An 18,057-nucleotide genomic window follows, 5' to 3' on the forward strand; every position below is an offset into this window, starting at 1 on the left:
TCAGTGGTGCTCACTTAGGGGAGTGACGGTTGTTGGTTTTGTGTCTGAAGATTAGAACCGGCACTCAGTAGAAGCAGCCTGAGGCAGAACAAGTGTCCTGCTGTGTGTGGACGGGCCAGTCCCACACACAAACTGCTCCGCACCTTTGCGACTGTCTAATGTCCTCCTGGACATTTACACAGGACCTACAGCTTGTCTGAGAGAGAATACTTGGTTCCCTCTGAGTCAAATCGTAATTTGTCCTGTCTTATAATCATTTCACTTAAAGTGATTCCGCCCTTTCTTTACCAAGACAGATAAGGCACTTAGTCGGCTATGGCGTACCCTAATGCTGCCTGCATTCTGTCACACATCCCTTTAAGCATTCATTTCCTGTACTTCATTCAGTTCAGGAAGTTGCCCCTGCTAGACTCTTCAGCCAAACCTATTCATAGTAAGAGTTAACATCTGTTTGTTTCACAGCTTACAGCATAATCAAGCCTGAGCACTTACATACTGAAATTGTTTGTGTTCATTACACATTCATTATGTTTCCATTATAACACAAATAGGGCCCTAAGTTAGGTTTTAATAAACTCATATGTATGGATTATATTACCTATAAATCATCTCAAGATGGCAACGGCTGTTATAAAAGATCTACCTTTAAAAGGATGAACAGATCTACTAGGGTCTGTGGTTGTCATGACTGCGGGCAGGAGAGGGCGCTACTGGCATTTAGCATGTGAGAGCCAACTATGCATTTTTCAATACACTGGGCAGTTCCTCACAGTAAGAAATTACTCTGCGCCCTATTCGAGTTTTGAATGTCTCATTAGACATTCGTGTATGACCTACAGTTCGTCGGTAAGAATGTATGTCTTCATCCTCTCTATTTCGACAATCTGTAAGTTATTTTGTGCACTATCTTTATTTCAATGAAGGTATTTCGTTTTTACCGTACAGATAGTGCTGACATCAGCAAAACACAAAAACAAACAAAAAACCCCCCTTGTATCGTTGGTTTTTACTCTGTCTACACATGCCCCTGCTTTTACACGTTCCCCAATTCCTTTCCTAGAAGCTCATACTGGTTCATGGTAAATGAGGCATCTGATGACCCCATTATGTCTCTGTACTATAAAGTTGTGCTGAAGTTATGACCTTTTCCTCATATTAAATTTGATCATTTTAAATTAATGGAACTGTATAGAGAATATATACCTGAATTGCACTTTGAAGACTAAACAAAACAGATACTGCCTTGTAGGGGGTTAAAACTGACAGCACAGTTCACTGAGAACCACTGAATGAAATGCAAAAGGCACAGAGAGCTGCAAGAACACCAGAAAGGCTTGTACGGGGGAGACAAAACGGACTTACTCGCATGCGTAAGCGGTCCAGGGAAGTGAGGAGCCTGGGATAAATTCTGGCTTTCTGCTAGCACAGCAGGGAACAAGTGATACTGTTCATGGGGTTGGAGGAGGCTGGGGGGGGGGGGCGGTGCACAAAGACATCAGAATTGATTCCTCTGAAGGAGGCAAATAAGTATTCCCTTTTGGACCTGTTGAACCAGAAACGGCTGGTAAATATCCAACTAGAAGTTAAGCTAATGGGAAGTTGGGTACACTGCATGTCTACAGGATGAAGGTCTAGGTCAGATAACGAATATTCCAAAATAAGAGCTACCATATGAGAAAAAGAAAAAAGAAATCAGTGATTAAAACAAACAAACAAACAAACCAAAAAGCCCCAAAACTAAACATTGTGGCGAGTACCCCAGAAAAGAATCTCTCTATAGAGTGTTCCTGGTGGGGACCTTCAAAGTGAAGCAACTGGGTAGCCTTTTATACTGATGTAAAATCCAACCAAAGGCCAAGTAATGACAAATGTCTGCCAGAAGGACTGTAACGGGAATCTGTGGCAATTGGTAAGATGTTGAGAAAGGGGAATTGGCAGGAAAGACCTGATTCGTATTATGGAAGAAAAGATTAGTCCGGGCTTCCTAAATGCTCTCAAAACACATCCATTATGTTTTCAAAAAGATACGCCTAGCAGGTACAAGGACTATGTGGGACACTGTTTTCTTTGCACTGCTTTCATGTTCACCAGCAAGCCAGTCTTGCCTCCTGACAAGGCGCAGCCTTCAAACAGGGATGACTTTCCCGGTTTCTGGCGATCCTTTTCTATCACTGTAAACGAAGCCAACAGCACTTGGGTTTATTGGTCCTGCTTTTTTGACTCTAGGTACTTAATCTTACTAACATTTAGATGATTCCACAAAAGCTTGACCTGCACAAAGCTTCTCCTACAATCATATTAATTAGAACACGGATGCCAGGAGCCTAAGCGGACAGTTAACTGCAGCTTGCTGCTTCTGAACTACACTGAATTATACTCGGGGTGTCAATCCCATGGAATCTGTCTTCTAGGTAAACAGCAGAGAGAAGTCTGTTCCTCAGACCAGTTTCATCGCATGATAATGTATGATATCACATACTAGATTTGTGTCTTTCAATAGCACTTAGATTTCACTTTTAAACTTTTTTCCCTCAGCAAGTTTTCTGCCTAAAGCTGCAATGTCTTATGTCATTATTTCAATAGGAATTGTTATTTCTCTCAAAATTTCCAAACTAACATCCATTTAGTTTACGAAAAATCAAAACAAAGCTACAGTAAATCGAAAAGTAGATGAGAGAGATGGAAGTCAATTACAAACGATTTGAAAATCAGCCTGACTGGTAATGTCTAATCAAGACAATACAAACTTTCCAAAGCACTGCAGTTGGTGGGGGCAGATTTAACAAGAAGCACTGGCTGGCTCGTGTGAGGGTGTAACCTGGGATTGTGAATTTGGGAACAGAAAGTTTGAGAACTGCTGGTTTACAATGTTAGGTAATATAGTAGCAAGAAAATGCAAAAGCCTGCCTATTATGCGGCGATGATTTGGTCCTAGATGTCAACAGAATGGTTTTGGCGAAGTATACGACATTACTAACTAATTACGCAGACTTTTTCTTTCTCTGACTCTATGTACTCAATCACATATTCTGGGTAAATCTGCTCTTTCTGGAAGATGACAAAGATGGAGGGATTCATCCTGGTATCCACACAGCTGTCATAGAGTGCAGGAGGGCTACTGTATGTCATATTCCCTTCAATGACATCTCCAACCAGGACTCGGGCTACGAACATCACAATGTTTCTGGCCTCATAGGAACAATTTTTGTGGGAATAAATGGCTTCTTTTGCAAAGTAATTTCCTAGAAATAATCAGAAAAAGGTAGAGAATTATTATCAATAAGTGTGGATTAAAAGAGGATACAAAGAATCAGACATTGGTAGGAATGAAACATTTGCCGACCACACTTTACTGACACTTGCAAGCCCTCTGGAATAGTTAATCTTCTTCATCAACTTAACTGCCTTTCCAATCCTGTGTGAGGCATGTCTCTGATAACACTCCCAGAGAGGTTTAACCAAAGGACTCACCTGAATGCAAGTGAGTCAATTCAAGGGCTAGAAACCCAGACTGAGCGAGAAAGAAAAAGGAAGAAAAACAGATCTACGTCAGCATCTGCTTCCGGACCCTGGCTGCAACTTGACAAGCTGCCTAGAATTGCCGCTGCTAGGCCTTTCCATTGCCCCAGGTTGCTTCTTGTTGAGTTCTTGGTCACAGTGACAATCGATACAGAAAACTGATGTCAAAAAAGTGAGGCTGTTGCTGTCACAAACTTGACCAGAGGTTTGCCTCTGGAGCTGGTTTGTGGAAGGAAGGTGGAAGAGTTTAGATCTGTGCGCTAGAGCTGCAGGCAGAGCTTGGTGGGAAAGACGATTCTGGTGGGAAAAACCAGAAGGCTGACAAAAAACGAACAAACAAAAACAGAGTGAAAACAGTGCTTATGTGGTTGTAGAGGGGAAATGGGGAAGCAAAGGTTCTATTGGAGGTTGTGCAAGCGGCCATCTGTGGTACAGTCTAGCAACAAACTGACGTGTGTGGTTGTTTTCCACCTACATCATCACCATTTCTTTGTTGTTGTTATTTGTTTGTTTTGTGCTGCTTTAAGTCCTCATGATCTTATGTTTGGGGCAAAATAAATACCATTCTATCTCCTTTTCTTTTTTCTAAGGTTGTTTGTCTTTTAAGTGTATGTAGTGGCATGAGTATATGTGCCCCACATGCACACAGGATCCTGCAGAGCAGAAGAGAGCATCAGATAGGTCTCCTGGAACTGGTGGAGTTACAGACAGTTGTGAGCCTCCATGTGGGTGCTGGTTTGAACCCAGGTTCTCTGGAAACACAGTCAGTTCTCTTAACCCCTGAACTATCTCTTCAGCCCACGTCCTGACTATCTAAATGAAGCTGAATGTAAAGGTAATGGCCTAAGCTGTCTGGCAAGAGGAATTTCAAGGTGGTACCATTCAGGCTGCAGAATGATCATGCCTCACTGTTTACTGAGACTTACAATAAGAATTCAGAGTAGAAAGGTAATAAACGATGAAAGAATGATGAATTCATTTAAAGTTGACAGCGGGGCAGAGAACAGGTAGCAACAGGTGGTGAAAATTGTTAAAGACACTGGCACCCTTAATGAGTTTTTCTTTTCATGGGAGAAAAGATAAACTGCCTTGAGGAGGCACCTCTGGGAGCTGCAGAGTGTAATGATGTACACTTGTCTCAAAAGCAGCCTACGGTCTAACGTGGACTGAATCTTCCTGCCTCAGCCTTCCAAGTAGCTATGATTCCAAGCCCATGCGGCCAGGTCTGACTGCATCTTATTCCTTAGACACCCACAAAGAGTGAAAGATTCATCAACTAAAAGAGGAGTATGATTCTATGTGAGGGCAGACCCCTGATAACCCAGTGTGGCTGAGATGGGAAGGAGCCTCTTCTCCCCAGTGGAATTGTTGGTGACAGTAGCAAGCTAGTTTGAATGGATCTATCGCCACAGACACGTCAGAAAGAGTCACCTCCAGTATCTCCAGCAAGTAGTAAGGGCAGACAACACAGGCAGCAGATGGAGCAGTATACAAGCATGGATGTTGAGTTGTTCCCAGACAAAAAGACAAAACAGACAAGACAGGAACCCTAGGGCCAAGGCCCAGCACCCATACCCCAAGCCAACACAGCTATTCTGACAAAGGCTTAAGGTAACTCGCTTATTTTCTCTCAAGGCCACTGAAGCCCAGTCATGCAGGTTTACAAAGCTAACTCCAAAAGCCACTCAACAAAAGTACTCGCATAGGTGGAGTCACGGCTCTCTCTACTCCAGCACGAACCTTTTCCATATTTGCAGTCCTGGTTGCCATGAAGAATCCACTCGAAGTTGTTCTTACAGATGTAATCCACATGGATGCGGCATGTCGCATGAAACAGGCGCATCTCGTTCTTATTCTTCATCTTCAACTTCTTCCTAATATAGAGAAATCTGAGACTCAGTACCAGGAGCTGAGCAGGATACCCGGAGTTCAAGCCCCTGGACCCACACGGTCAGCGGGGGTGAGGGTGGCACAACCGACTCCAGCAAGGTGTCTCGTGATGTCCATGCCCCACACGCTAGGACCAAATAACTAAAAGTCAAAAGAAAAAAAGACGAATATTCCACTCTCCAGCCTACTTTAAAAACATGACCCCAAACTAGGTCTGATTGTGTCACCTTTCAAAAGCGTCCCAGAGCTTTTGGTTCCATATCCTCTTTATCTTTGTAATCTTGAATTGTTTCATGGATGCTCTAAAGAGTTCACTTATTCTGACGTACTCCTCATCCTGGCTATCGAGTTCTAGAAACTAAAAACAAACAGACAAAAATGAGATGTTTAAATGTTAAAGTAGATAATACCCAAAGCATAGTATATCCACACAGGAGCCAGGACCACCATGCCGTTCTCAGGTGGGATGCGCTGACCTAGGGTGCCTGTATCTAGCTTCTTGTTCATTCTGGTTATGAATCAACAGGCATGTGCACCTGTCTATTCAGGACAACTTACGTGGTCTGTGACTTAGTCCAGAGACCCAGGAAGTTTACTGCCCAAATTCCAAAATCAGTCAGCGATGGAGGGATCAGAGATACCTATGAAGCACAAGCAGACTGGCCTTCCCAGGAGATGGAACCAGATACGTAGGCTAAACAGACTAGGAACAGTCTTGTCCCTGCCAGGCTGGCGACAAAGTGAGGCACACAGAGCTGGACAACTGCTACTCTCCGAGTTCCTGTTTTCCTATCAGTTGTGCTATGATCTCACACGGTTGCTATGAGACTCTGCCTGGATGACACTGCATCTGAAAACACTGAGATGCCCTAGCAAATGGCTTTCTCTTGGAAAGCATCACAATCGTGCCTACACCTGCCTTTGACCCTGGAGCTAAGTTTTGAAGAAGCGATTCATTCATTCCAGTAACAAACCCACACACTCACCGCAAAGCATGTTCCCACCTTTAAAGGATTCACCCACCAAACAAGTAGAGTCAAGTACCTCATATCCGCTAGGAGAAACGGTGCTAATCTTCCTCTGGGGAAGAGAATTCAGGGTCAGAGCATCTGCCTGGGCCATCACTGGCTGCCGGCTACAAATGAACAGAAGGAACATTTATTTGGCTCCTTTCCTGTCTACGGCTTTCTGGGAAATGCAGTGTTGACGTCTAGACTTCCTCTGTATTACCCCTGAAAATTCTTGGTTCCAGTAACTACAGCTTTAAAAAAGTGGCATAATTTAGTAATATAAATGCTTTTTCCCCTGTTTTAAACTGTAAAAGCACTGGGCGGGCGAGCTAGCTCAGCAAGTACGGGTGCTTGCATGCAGGCCTGATGATATGAGTCTGACTGTTGGATCCTTCCAGATTGTGGGAGAGAACTACTGACTCTTCAGAGTTTGTCCCCTGACCCCCTCCTGTGTATAAATAAATGAATGATTGAATGAATATTTACAAAATAAAACGATCATGTAAAGACACCAATTCTTTTTGCTGTATCTGCTCAACCTTCAAAGATACAGATGTGTCAGTGTGAGCATGCATGTCTTGTAATTTCTTTGCCAAATGACAGACAGGTAAGTATAGAAAGACACAGAGGGTGGGGGGAGGGAGCTGGAGAGATGGCTCAGCTTATCTTGAAGACCTGGGTTCAATTCCCAGCACTCACATAGCAGCTCACAGCTGTTTGTAGCTTCAATTCCAGGGGACCTGGCACTTTCACAGACATACACACAGGCAAAACACCAATGCACATTAAAAAAGAAAAAAAAAAGAGCATGGGGAAAGGATCTTGCCTTTCTGTAGAAACTGTAACTCAGAGTACAAGATCAGCCGGAAGACTGAAATAGCTGCAAACATCCCGAAGGTCCGTAATAGGACAATCACATGTTATATCTCTCCCCAGTTAGAGCAGAGCATCCCTTGTGCTGCACTCTTGACCGAAATCCCAGCCTGGATATAACAAGTCCTCAAAATCTAATACCCAGCTTCCAGAAGCCACCCACAAAATGACCTTAATGGAATACAATGGAGTATATTTTGATAGACCAAATTACCCATTTTTAAAAAAGAATCACATTTTAAAAACCAAGGTTGAGTCAGATATAAAAGAGCATAACATTAATCCTAGCACTCAGGAGGCAGAACCAGGCATAACTCTGTGAGTTCAAAGCCAGCCTGGTCTACAAGTTGAATTTAAGGCCAGGAAAGACTAAACATAGAGACCGAATCTCAAAACAAACAAAAAAACCAAGAGAGTAGAAAGAAAAACAAGACAAAATATTATGAAGAGATGGCTCACTGGGGACAGGAAGGGCCCGAGTCTGGATCTCCAGCACCCATATTAAAAGCAACCTGTGACAGCACCCTTCCCAGGACACCAGCACTGGCCGGTGGAGACAAGTGGGTTCCATGGACTTGCTGCCAGCCAAGTCTAGCTGATGGGCAAGCTCCAGGTTCATCAAGCAGCTCTGTCTCAAGGTGAAGTGATTGAGGAAAACATACCAATGTCAACTTTTGCCTTCCACATGTACCAGAATGGGTGAGAACACATGCATTTATGATTTTTTAAAAGGTAGGTGGGTCCACTTAAATAGTTTAAAAGCAGCTTAGGGAGAAATCAACTAAATGCAATATATAGAGCCAGTTTGAATATGATAGGAGATAAATCAATTATAAGAGGTAAATTCAAAGAGAATGGAGAAACAGAACATGAAATGGGTATTACATGACATTTGATGAATTACTGTTAATTTTGTTAGATGTATGTTATGTGTTGTCACAGAGTCTAACACCAAGAGAAATACAAACCAGAGAGGTTATTACTGACACCAGCCATATCAGCCAATGTTCCCAGGGTCTGCAGGTGTATCTCAGCGGTGAGCACATTGTTGCACTTGTGTAGAAGACAGGGGGCAGTACAGTCTACCTGCCAAATCCCAGAACTAATGAACAGAGGGCAGGTGTGATGAGGTGGCCTAGAACCAGAGCTGGGTCTCAGGCCTGGTCACAGTCGAGGACCTGAACCTGCTGTCCTGCAGCGCTGACGCCCACGACCCTCCTGGACGTGACTCCCTGCCCACCCCATAGCTGAGCTCTTTCTAGATATTATTTCCCATGTTGCCTGGGGTAACCCACCCTGGACTCTGCTAACCACAGGAATCTAGAAAAGCTTGATTTTACACCTGCCTTCAAACCTGATTCGCATAATCACACATCCCCCAGGGAGGAAAAAATCCAACTGCAAAGTTTGTGAACAATGAGATTTTACTGAGTTTCACAGCAGACAAGCCAGTTACAATAAATTCCCCACAGCAAAACCTGCCTTGAAATGCCCCACTGGTACAATGATCATAAGTCAATTGAAACCCAAACCAAAGCCTTTAGCCAACTTCATTCTTCTCCAAAGGTCTTCACCAGGCTTCTGGCGCAAGCCTTTTTCTCAGGCTCCTGTCCACTCTAAACCACACAGACAGCCAAACAGAGAGGACCCAGAGCAAAACAAAAATCCAGAGTATTCAGTACTATGTAGGCATCCCTTGATCCAGCCAGTTACAGCTAGAGCAGCTGAAGCCCACAGCACCCACGAGACCTGCTGAAATCCCCTGTGAGTGAAGGGCAAAGGCTGGTTTCTCGGTATAGCATTCCTCCCACCCTACACCCCAAACCCAAGGCCTTGTATCTGCTACACAAAGCTTAACCAAGCCTGCACCCCTGGGCCCCTGGTCAGGGAGCCTTTCAGTTATGCCGCGTTGCTTAACAATCTCCTTACTTATAGATAAAGCAAACACATTGCAGTTGAACAGAAGCAGGAACTTTCCAAGAACACGGACTCCAGATGTGTGATCCCTGGTCCAGGCTCGATCGGGGACTGGGAGGGGTCAGCACCCTGAGTGCCTCAGACACCCGACAGCTAACAGCTTCAGGACACTTACTCTGCACTTCTTCGCCTCTGCTCCACATCCTTTGAAGAAACGAATACTGGTCTTCTGACAACATGCCTTTGAGTGTTGGAAGCTATGTTTGTCTGAATCATACCTTATTAGACAGAAAAAAGTAAAATAAAAATCAAGACTTGATCCTAGAAAATGACTCATTTTTTTCAGAGGGCATTTGTACAGCAAACATTCATGACTGAATCCCACTCTCTTACTCTCTTCCTTCCTTCTTCTTTTTAAGACAGGGCTTCTGTTTAGCCCTGGCTGTCCTGGAACTCACTCTTTAGGCCAGGCTGGCTTTGAACTTACAGAGACTGACCTCCTGCTTCTGTCTCACAAGTACAGAGAGTAAAGGTGTATGCATCACTGAATCTTACATGCAGAGTGCATGGTTTTAGATAAAAACAAACAAGCAAAAAAACAAAGCAAAACATCACCTATGAAATGTTATTTTCAACTGTAGACTTGGCTCAAAATTCCAAGAATGACTTTTTTTTTTCCTCCTATTTTTTCTTGTTTTTCAAAACAGGGTTTCTCTGTGTAGCCCTGACTTTCTTGGACTCACTCTGTAGACCAAGGGGCCTCAAACTCACCAAGATCCACCTGCCTCTCAATATTAGCCCTCTGTCAGATATAGGATTGGTGAAGAACCTTTTCCAGTCTGTAGGCTGTCATTTTGTCCTTTGCTTTACAGAAGCTTTTCAGTTTCATGAGATCCCATTTATTGATTGTTGCTCTTAGAGCCTGTGCTGTTGGTGTTCTGTTCAGGAAGTTGTCTCCTGTGCCAATGAGTTCAAGGATCTTCCCCACTTTTTCTCCTAACAGATTTAATGTGTCTGGTTTTATGTTGAGATCTTTGATACTTGACAACTTGATACAAACCAACACACATCTGAGAAGAAGGAATCTTTCTTGAGGAATTGTCTCCATCAGATTAGCCTGTGGGCATATGGGGAGGGGGCACATTCTTAACTGCTAATTATGTGGAAGGACCACTGTGGGCAGTGCCATGCCCAGGCAGATGGAACTGAGAAAGGAAGCTAAGTTAAGCCACAGGAAGCAAGCCAGTAAGCAGCATTCCTCCATGGATTTTTCTTCAAGCCCCTGCCTTGACCTCTTTCCTTCTTAAGTTGTTTTTAGTTTTATTAAAACAACAGAGATTCAAATTAGGACAACTACACTAATAAGCCACTGACATTTAACACTCCAATTTGTTTACTCATTGCTTGTCTGGGACCTAGAAGAAATGAAACCGTGGGCAGATAGCAACATGTCTCGGCGTGAATGCCAGGTGGACCTCCGATATGGTTGTTATAATATAGTCCCTCAAGTTAGTTGTTTACAACACAACAAATGGCCCAGGACTCAAATCTCAGAGACCACCAGGAAAGTCAAGGACTTGAAAGGGCAAGTGTCTGGCTCCATGCAGGTGTGTCCCTGAGGCTTGATGCCAAGGGGACAGTGCTTTCAAAGGGGAGTTGGTTTCAGATCTCTTTTCTTTCTCACTTAACACAGCAGACAGCAGATTGGTGGATGTTACCAAGAAGACCTTTCTACAGCTGTTCAAATAAACATGGTGGCAGGACAAGTGTCCAAGTGGAGGTGATAAATGAAATCACTAATCGAGATGCTAGGCATGAAGCCAAGAGCAAGTTTCTAGATGTCTCAGGGTGCCCAGAGGCCCAAGCTCGCCACTGTAGCCATCGACAACTAAATACTCAAAGTGCACCCCCAGAATCAGCGCCAAAGAACCCTCTAGAGACCTCTAGTTTTCCAGGAGAGAAGTGGCATTGAGTCTGGAAGCCCTTCTGGTCACAGAAAACTTCCATTGGAAACAGGGCCCCAGGCCGTGGATTTGACAGCTACCGGCTGTCACTCTCAGAAACTGTTCCCTGTGCTAAAAATGGACCATGGTGTGGCAACGCACACAGATGGTCCACTCTTGTGTGCTCAGTGCCAGAATCCATGGTCACTTCACAACACCACAGACAAGAACTCACCTTGGAAGCTTAATTCGTAGTTCTGTGAACCGGCCTGAAAGGGCAGAACTCCCCTGGGACAGGTCTGGAAGAAAGTCTCCAGGTATGTAGAACTGAGGTCGGAACTGGGATGGGCTGTGTTCTAGTTACATAAAAATTGAAGAACATATAGGTAAAGACTTGAGTGTAGGTTTTTGGGAAATCTCTACCATTCTATCTTACACAGTTTGGCTTTAGTGACCAGATTAGGGAGGCTCTCCCAAGCCAGGCTTAAGAACTTCCCACCAGACAGTGACCAAGTCATAGTGCTGGATGGAGCACTGACCTGTGGAAACTACAGTATTCTTTAACACTGTCTATACAATATAAGCCCATCTGCACCTGCTGTCCAACAGAATCCAGTAGTCTTGTGTGGATCACAACATCACGGGCAGTTTGGAGGTGTAGTGAAGGAGAGTCAAGAAGCTCTTCCAATACAAGTCTAAGCTCCAACAGGGATACTGCTGCTCAAATAAATGGCCTGGTCCTCTCCTCTGCCCTCAACCAGAGCAAACAGCATGACCAGGCCTCCGGCCAGACAACTACACTGAAAATGCACTTAGGCTTGGGGCCCACTGAGGATGTGATGAAAGGAGCTTGGATGTTCAAGAAATGTAGATCTAATCTCTTGTTTTCAAGGCATTTCTGAAGCATGTGAACCCCAGAATGGATGGGGAAAGACGTGTCAAAACGAAGCCATCATTCCACTGTATCCGTAATGTAGCAGATGCAGACTCATGTGAAAGCCTACATGCAGGGGCTGCAGTGTAACAGCTGCAGAACACTTCCCTGAAAACTAGACCCGAGGGGCTGAAGATAGCAATCCTGCCAGCTGCCTACATGGGAGGGACTCATGATTTCTCCAGTGGCATTCAGCTTTCTGCTAGGCTTTGTCCTACATGCTCTCTCCATCTTGAAGACCAGCAGGCATGGAAGGGGAACATTTATGTTCAAATGCTTGCACACAATGTAGGGTGGGAATTGGTCTGGGTGTGTGCCAGGAGATGGGGCCAAAAAAAAGGCAGAAGATCTCTAAGCGCCAACATCCAATGATGACGTCAAACCATGAAAATGTTTTGATGCAGCTGCCACTAACAGAAATGGTTCAAAAAGATCACTGCCATGACTGGTGACAACTGGTACTCTATGTGCCTCCTTCTGACTCAAAGAACAGCTAAATGGGGCAAATCCTTATAAGGCTTAAAGACTTCCTATTTCCCTAGTTTGAAGTCTTGTATTTTTCAACTATCTGCTTGGCTTTGTAGATCCCAGTCTATAAATTTTACACAGAGAGAGCACACCGAGTCACTGACTAAAGTACAGGCTATGGCAGAGGAGCTAGGGCAAGGAAGAGCTTGGAGACTCAGCACTTGAACATCATCCAGGCAATGATCTGTGAACCTCACTCTGACGAGCAAGGCTCTAGGGTCTAGTGCAGCTGAGGATAGTTATGAATTCAACCCAAGACAAATATGAAATCATTCTTAAACTATCATGAATTCCTTAGCTCTGTTGCATTTGAACAATGTGATTGGTTTTGCTCTTCCATCTTGTTTCTTATTACAGTTTCTAACTATACTTAAGTTCATATCTATCTATCTATCTATCTATCGATCTATCTATCTCTATATCTATAAATGTATTTTGGTTTTTCTATCTCTGTAAGACTGTGGCTGTCATGGAACTCTCTCTGTAACCAGGCTGGCCTCAAACTCGGAGATCCTCCTGCCTCTGCCTCCAGAGTGCACTGCCCAGCTAACTTTTTAAAAAGCACTCTCTCCCTTCTCTAGATTTACTTGTTTTGGGTTGGGGAGGGTGCTATGCCATTGTGCACATGTGGAGGTCAGAGATCAGCTTGCAGGAGTCAGTTCTCTTTTCCCACCACGTGGATCTTGGGGATTGAATGTAGGTTATCATGCTGATGGCAAGTGCCTTTATCCACTGGGCCACCTCACCAGCCCTAGGATGGTTAATTTCAAAGGTCAGCTTGGCAGGCCTGGAGTCAGCCGGGAAGGTGGTTTCAATACGGGGCTGCGTAGACTAGGTTGGCCTGTGGGCATGTCCGCGAGGGACTTTCCTACTTAGGTTAATTGAGGTGGGAAGCCCCACACGGAAGGCAGATGGGCCGTTTCATGAGCTGGGTACTGGGCTGAATAGAAAGGAGAGCATGATCAAGATAACCATTCCTTGCTCTCTACTTCTTGACTACGGTTGCACAGTGACCAACCGTTGAGCTCCTGAGGCTGTAACCTGGACCTCAGAAATAGAGTAAATGCTTTCTCCCATGTATACTGTACCCCCTTTGAGACAGGGTCTGAACTCACTATGTAGGCCAGGCTGGCTTTAAACTCAGAGATTTACCTCTGCCAAGTGCTGGGATTATAGGCACGTGCTACCATGCCTGACCGAGATATATAATTTTTAACCTTTTCACATTTATTTAGTGGGTGGGCAGGGGAAGTGAACAGCCCAGGGTATGCCTGTGGAAGTCTTAGGACAGCTTGCAGTACTGTTTTCTCCTTCCATCATGTGGGTCCCAGGAATCAAATCCCACCATGGGGAAAGCAGATAAAGGCGCACCCCTTTATCCTCTTTCTTTTTAGTGAGGAGAGCCAACTCAATTATGCCACAATGGAGTCAATGAATACAAGAACTCCTTCACATCTTCAAGCGAATATGAAGCAAATGTTTTGCATTGTGTTTATGAACATATAAGAGTATATTCCAGGGCTGGCAAGCCACAGAACCTGAATTCTAACCCCAGATCCCACATGATGGAAGGAGAGAACTAACTTCTGAAAGTTGCCCTCTGACCTCCACATTCACTCGTGCACACATGAGCACACCCCCCCATAACTAACTAACTAAATATAATTTAAGAAATAATGTGATCTATAGAACTATTCACACTTAAACGTTTAAACTCCATTTACTTATTTATGTGAGGAAACTGGAACTCAGGTCATCAGGTCTCGTGGCGGGCACCTTAGGGAGCCACCCTGCTGGCTCTAGATCCCAAGACTAATTAATTTGGGCTTATGATGTCTATTCCCACAGCGCTTGACAGAATCACTTCTGTGAAACCGACCTTTCACATGATCACACTTGGCTTGAACATAAAAAAAGAGTCTAGGGAGTTCCCTGTCACCAAAGCCTGCACCCACTATGAATAGAACTCGGCTCCAAGGATGCTCTACATGGCCTTGGAGAAAGCAGATCTACACGGGGACCAAGATATCTGGTCTGGCACCTAGTATATTTCAAAAACAGCAATTCTGCCTGGCTCCTCTCTCTCACTCAGGTTCCTTGGAAGATTCTTTGCTACAATGTGTGTGCCACTGAGACCTTGGAAAGCGCTGTGCTGCACCTTGTCCCTCCATTTAACACTTTCGCAGAAACAGCATGTCTCCACTGAGCAGTTAGGGTGCTTCCCATAGAGGTGCTGGGGCTCTAATGGGTAGGGTTCCTCTTTTTGCTTTGGCAGAGCCACGGCCCCTCACTTCTGACTACACAGACCCTCACACGCTTCTTTGTCTTTACTCTTGGCTTCATTTGTTTCTTTCCAAGTCACTTTGACTCAAAGACCTGTTCTCTTCCTCCCACCCCCACCCATTTTAACCTCAAGGAAGAAACATTTACACAAAGGACAGCTGCTCAGCTTATCCAGGCTTCTTTCTATTCCACGTACCTGATATAGGTCAGTCTAGAATCTTCTAGTTCAATACTTCAAGTTCCTGTAAGCCCTAACTCTGAATACTAGTGGAAGATGTGGTCTGTATGTTGGAGAGGGTTAAGACATTCTTCTACACCTGTAATCCCAGCACTCAAAGTGGCAGAGGCAGGCAGATCTCTGTGAGTTCAAGGCCAGCCTGGTCTACAAAGTAAGTCCAGGACAGCCAAGGCTACACAAAGAAACCCTGTCTCAAACTTTCCCCTAATCAAAAAGAAGACATTCTGCTAGTACAACCATCGAGACACTTCTCTCTAACCATCTCCTAAGTCCCCATTATCACCCTCTTTGCTGGCTGTGTATCTGGAACTGATACACAGAAAGCTAGTTCACAGCTCCAGCCTTTCTTCAGAATGAGAAAGAGGGACATATGACTGAGCTGTGTCTCCCAAGTGAAAAACAATACAGATTTGTGTTTCTCATTCCAAATGAGTAATTCTTACTCATTAGAGTAAGTATACAGAAACGAGAACTGGATGCAACCCTCACTTACCCCCAAAAAACTCGTAACAAATCTTTACCTTCCATTCCCACTCTCTAAGGGTAGGCAGGTACGGAGCCTTCAAACATTTTAATAAAGTTTTGACTTTTTTCCCCTCAAGGAAAAATTGTACTCACCTTATCCCCATACTGAATATATTTATTAAGTTCATCCTTCCAATACCAAAGCCACTTGGTGGTGAAGACAGAATCAGCTGCCTTTTCGACAGATGAAGGAGTGGAGAGGCGTCGAATGGGATAAGTATCACAAGTCATTTTCTGGAAATTGATCTGATGCTTTCCTATCAAAACACTGTGAGGGAAAGGCAGCATGTTAACTAAACACACCAATGACCTCTGTCTCCTACACCGGTCAGCCCTACCAGGAACACAGAGTTGACATTTTAGAGCTGCAATGGATCTTTAAATGTTCTCTGTATTTCTCCGTCTTTCATCCTAAATGGCACTGGGAGTTCTCTGAACAGCTCCTGGTCTTACACATACCAAACAAACTGAAATGCAGACAGGTAATTTGTCTACACTACATATGAAAACCAAACCAAAAACCCAACAATCTGTCTTTTCCTATTTTTATGTGTGTAAAATAGCTTTCTAGAGGCTATATAACTCATAATTTCACATCAGATCTAATTTTTATTTGTGTGATTATGATTCTGTGGGTTTGATGTGAGAGAATGTCTATGTTTGTATATGCATGTATGTGTGTTTATATAACGTGAGTGTGTGTGATATGTATATGGTATATATATATGTGTACGATATATAAGCATACACGGACACACACGGAGGCTAGAGAACTACACTTATAAGTCAGTTCTCTCCTTCCACTGTGGATTCTGGGAGCTGAACTTGGTCCATCCCCCTTACATGGCAAGCACTTTTATCCACTAAGCCTTCTTCCGGCCCTAGGTTTTATTTTTAATATGATACCCTGATAGCTGTAACTTACACACACGGATCCTCAATACTTAGGTCCTGGATCAGGAAAGATCACAGAATCTTTGTAATAGTGGAAGACACTGTTGGTCACCGAAGATTAGGGAATCAGGAAAGACCAAGAACATTGTAAAACACTGTTCCACAAACCAGGCAGTGGTGGTGCACACCTTGAGTCCCAGCACTCAGGAGGCAGGGGCAGGCAGATCTCTGTGAGTTCGAGGCCAGCCTGGTCTACAGAGTGAGTCCAGCATAGCCAAAGCTATACAGAGAAACCCTGTCTTGTATTAAAAAAAAGAAAAAAGAAAGAAAAGAAAACCAAACAAAACAAAATAAAAAAACATTGCCCCACAACAAATTCTATTCTTAAATATCAATATTTTCAACATTGAGAAACTGAGTTTATGTAGAGGGAAAAGCATGTTTTACCTAACAGAGTTGGGGGCCAACAAACAAACAAACAAACCCAAAACAGTCTCATCTACATATGAGAACAGCTAATGCCGCCCCCTAGTGGCAGAATGCAACATCACAGGACACCTAAAGTTTTCTGAATTTCATACCAAATGAAAAGCCTGTACACTTCCCTCTTGCATACCAAAAGTAAATGTGTTCATGTGGCTATCAGCCATGCCAACCCTAGCAAACACTGAAATATAAGCCACTCTCTTGGAAGCCTCTAGAACACGGAGATGGCACACAAGAAACACAGGTACATCTCAAATTTCTGATCTAGAACACGAATTATTCAAACCGTATGTGGAGGGGTCCATGTGCACTTGTGTGTGGAGTCTGTAAGTCAAACTTAGATCCACTAGGGTCTTTTGGAGGCAGGGTTTCTCACCGACCTGGAACCCACCAAGCAGGCCAGGCAGGGAATCACCTGCCACAGCTTTCCCTGGACTGAGATTACACACAAACAAGACCTGATGTGTGTTGTGGGGTTGAATTCCAGCACTGTACCGACTGGAGCTATCTCCCAAGCTTCAAGTTATACTCTTAAATTAAGCCAGCCCTATTTGTTCTGAATCACTTAGTGTTTCTTAAAATGTGTGTGTGTGTGTGTATACACGTATGTACATGAATGTAGAGGTCAGAAGGCACTAAAGACACTATTATTCTGATACCTCCCACTTTGTTTTTTTTTTTTTTCTTTTTTTAAGATTTATTTATTATGTATAACACCTGCATGCCAGAAGAGGACACCAGATCTTACTAGAGATGGTTAGGAGCCACCATGTGGTTGCTAGGACTGGAACCCAGGACCTCTGGAAGAACAGCCAGTGCTCTTAAACCCTGCATCTCTCCAGCCCTCCATACCTTGTTTAAGACCAGGTCTTGCAGGCCTGAAGTTCACCAAGGCTACACTGAGTAGCTAGCATATCTTAAGGATCCACCTGTCTGTCCCTCCCCAGGGATGGGATCATAAACACACTATGAGCCCTGCTCCCCCATCCCCCTACTAAGAGCCAAGGACCAAATCCG

The 18,057-nt window shown here is 44.1% G+C and overlaps 1 protein-coding gene across 1 annotated transcript in view; it reads right to left on the bottom strand.

Moving 5' to 3' along the window:
• Zc3hav1 (zinc finger CCCH-type containing, antiviral 1) overlaps positions 1–18,057 on the bottom strand; it is a 46,520-nt gene continuing 28,463 nt past the window's right edge. Inside the window, exons 7-13 of the mRNA XM_021635114.2 lie at positions 15,754–15,928; positions 11,388–11,508; positions 9,385–9,487; positions 6,454–6,544; positions 5,637–5,767; positions 5,260–5,393; positions 1–3,242 (exon numbers count right to left, since the gene is read on the bottom strand). Of these exons, the coding sequence (XP_021490789.1) occupies positions 2,974–3,242; positions 5,260–5,393; positions 5,637–5,767; positions 6,454–6,544; positions 9,385–9,487; positions 11,388–11,508; positions 15,754–15,928 (1,024 nt within the window). The 3' untranslated portion in view covers positions 1–2,973. The remainder of the gene's footprint in view (positions 3,243–5,259; positions 5,394–5,636; positions 5,768–6,453; positions 6,545–9,384; positions 9,488–11,387; positions 11,509–15,753; positions 15,929–18,057) is intronic.

The sequence above is a fragment of the Meriones unguiculatus genome, chromosome 3 (genome assembly GCF_030254825.1).
Source record: "Meriones unguiculatus strain TT.TT164.6M chromosome 3, Bangor_MerUng_6.1, whole genome shotgun sequence".
Classification (NCBI taxonomy): Eukaryota; Metazoa; Chordata; class Mammalia; order Rodentia; family Muridae; genus Meriones; species Meriones unguiculatus.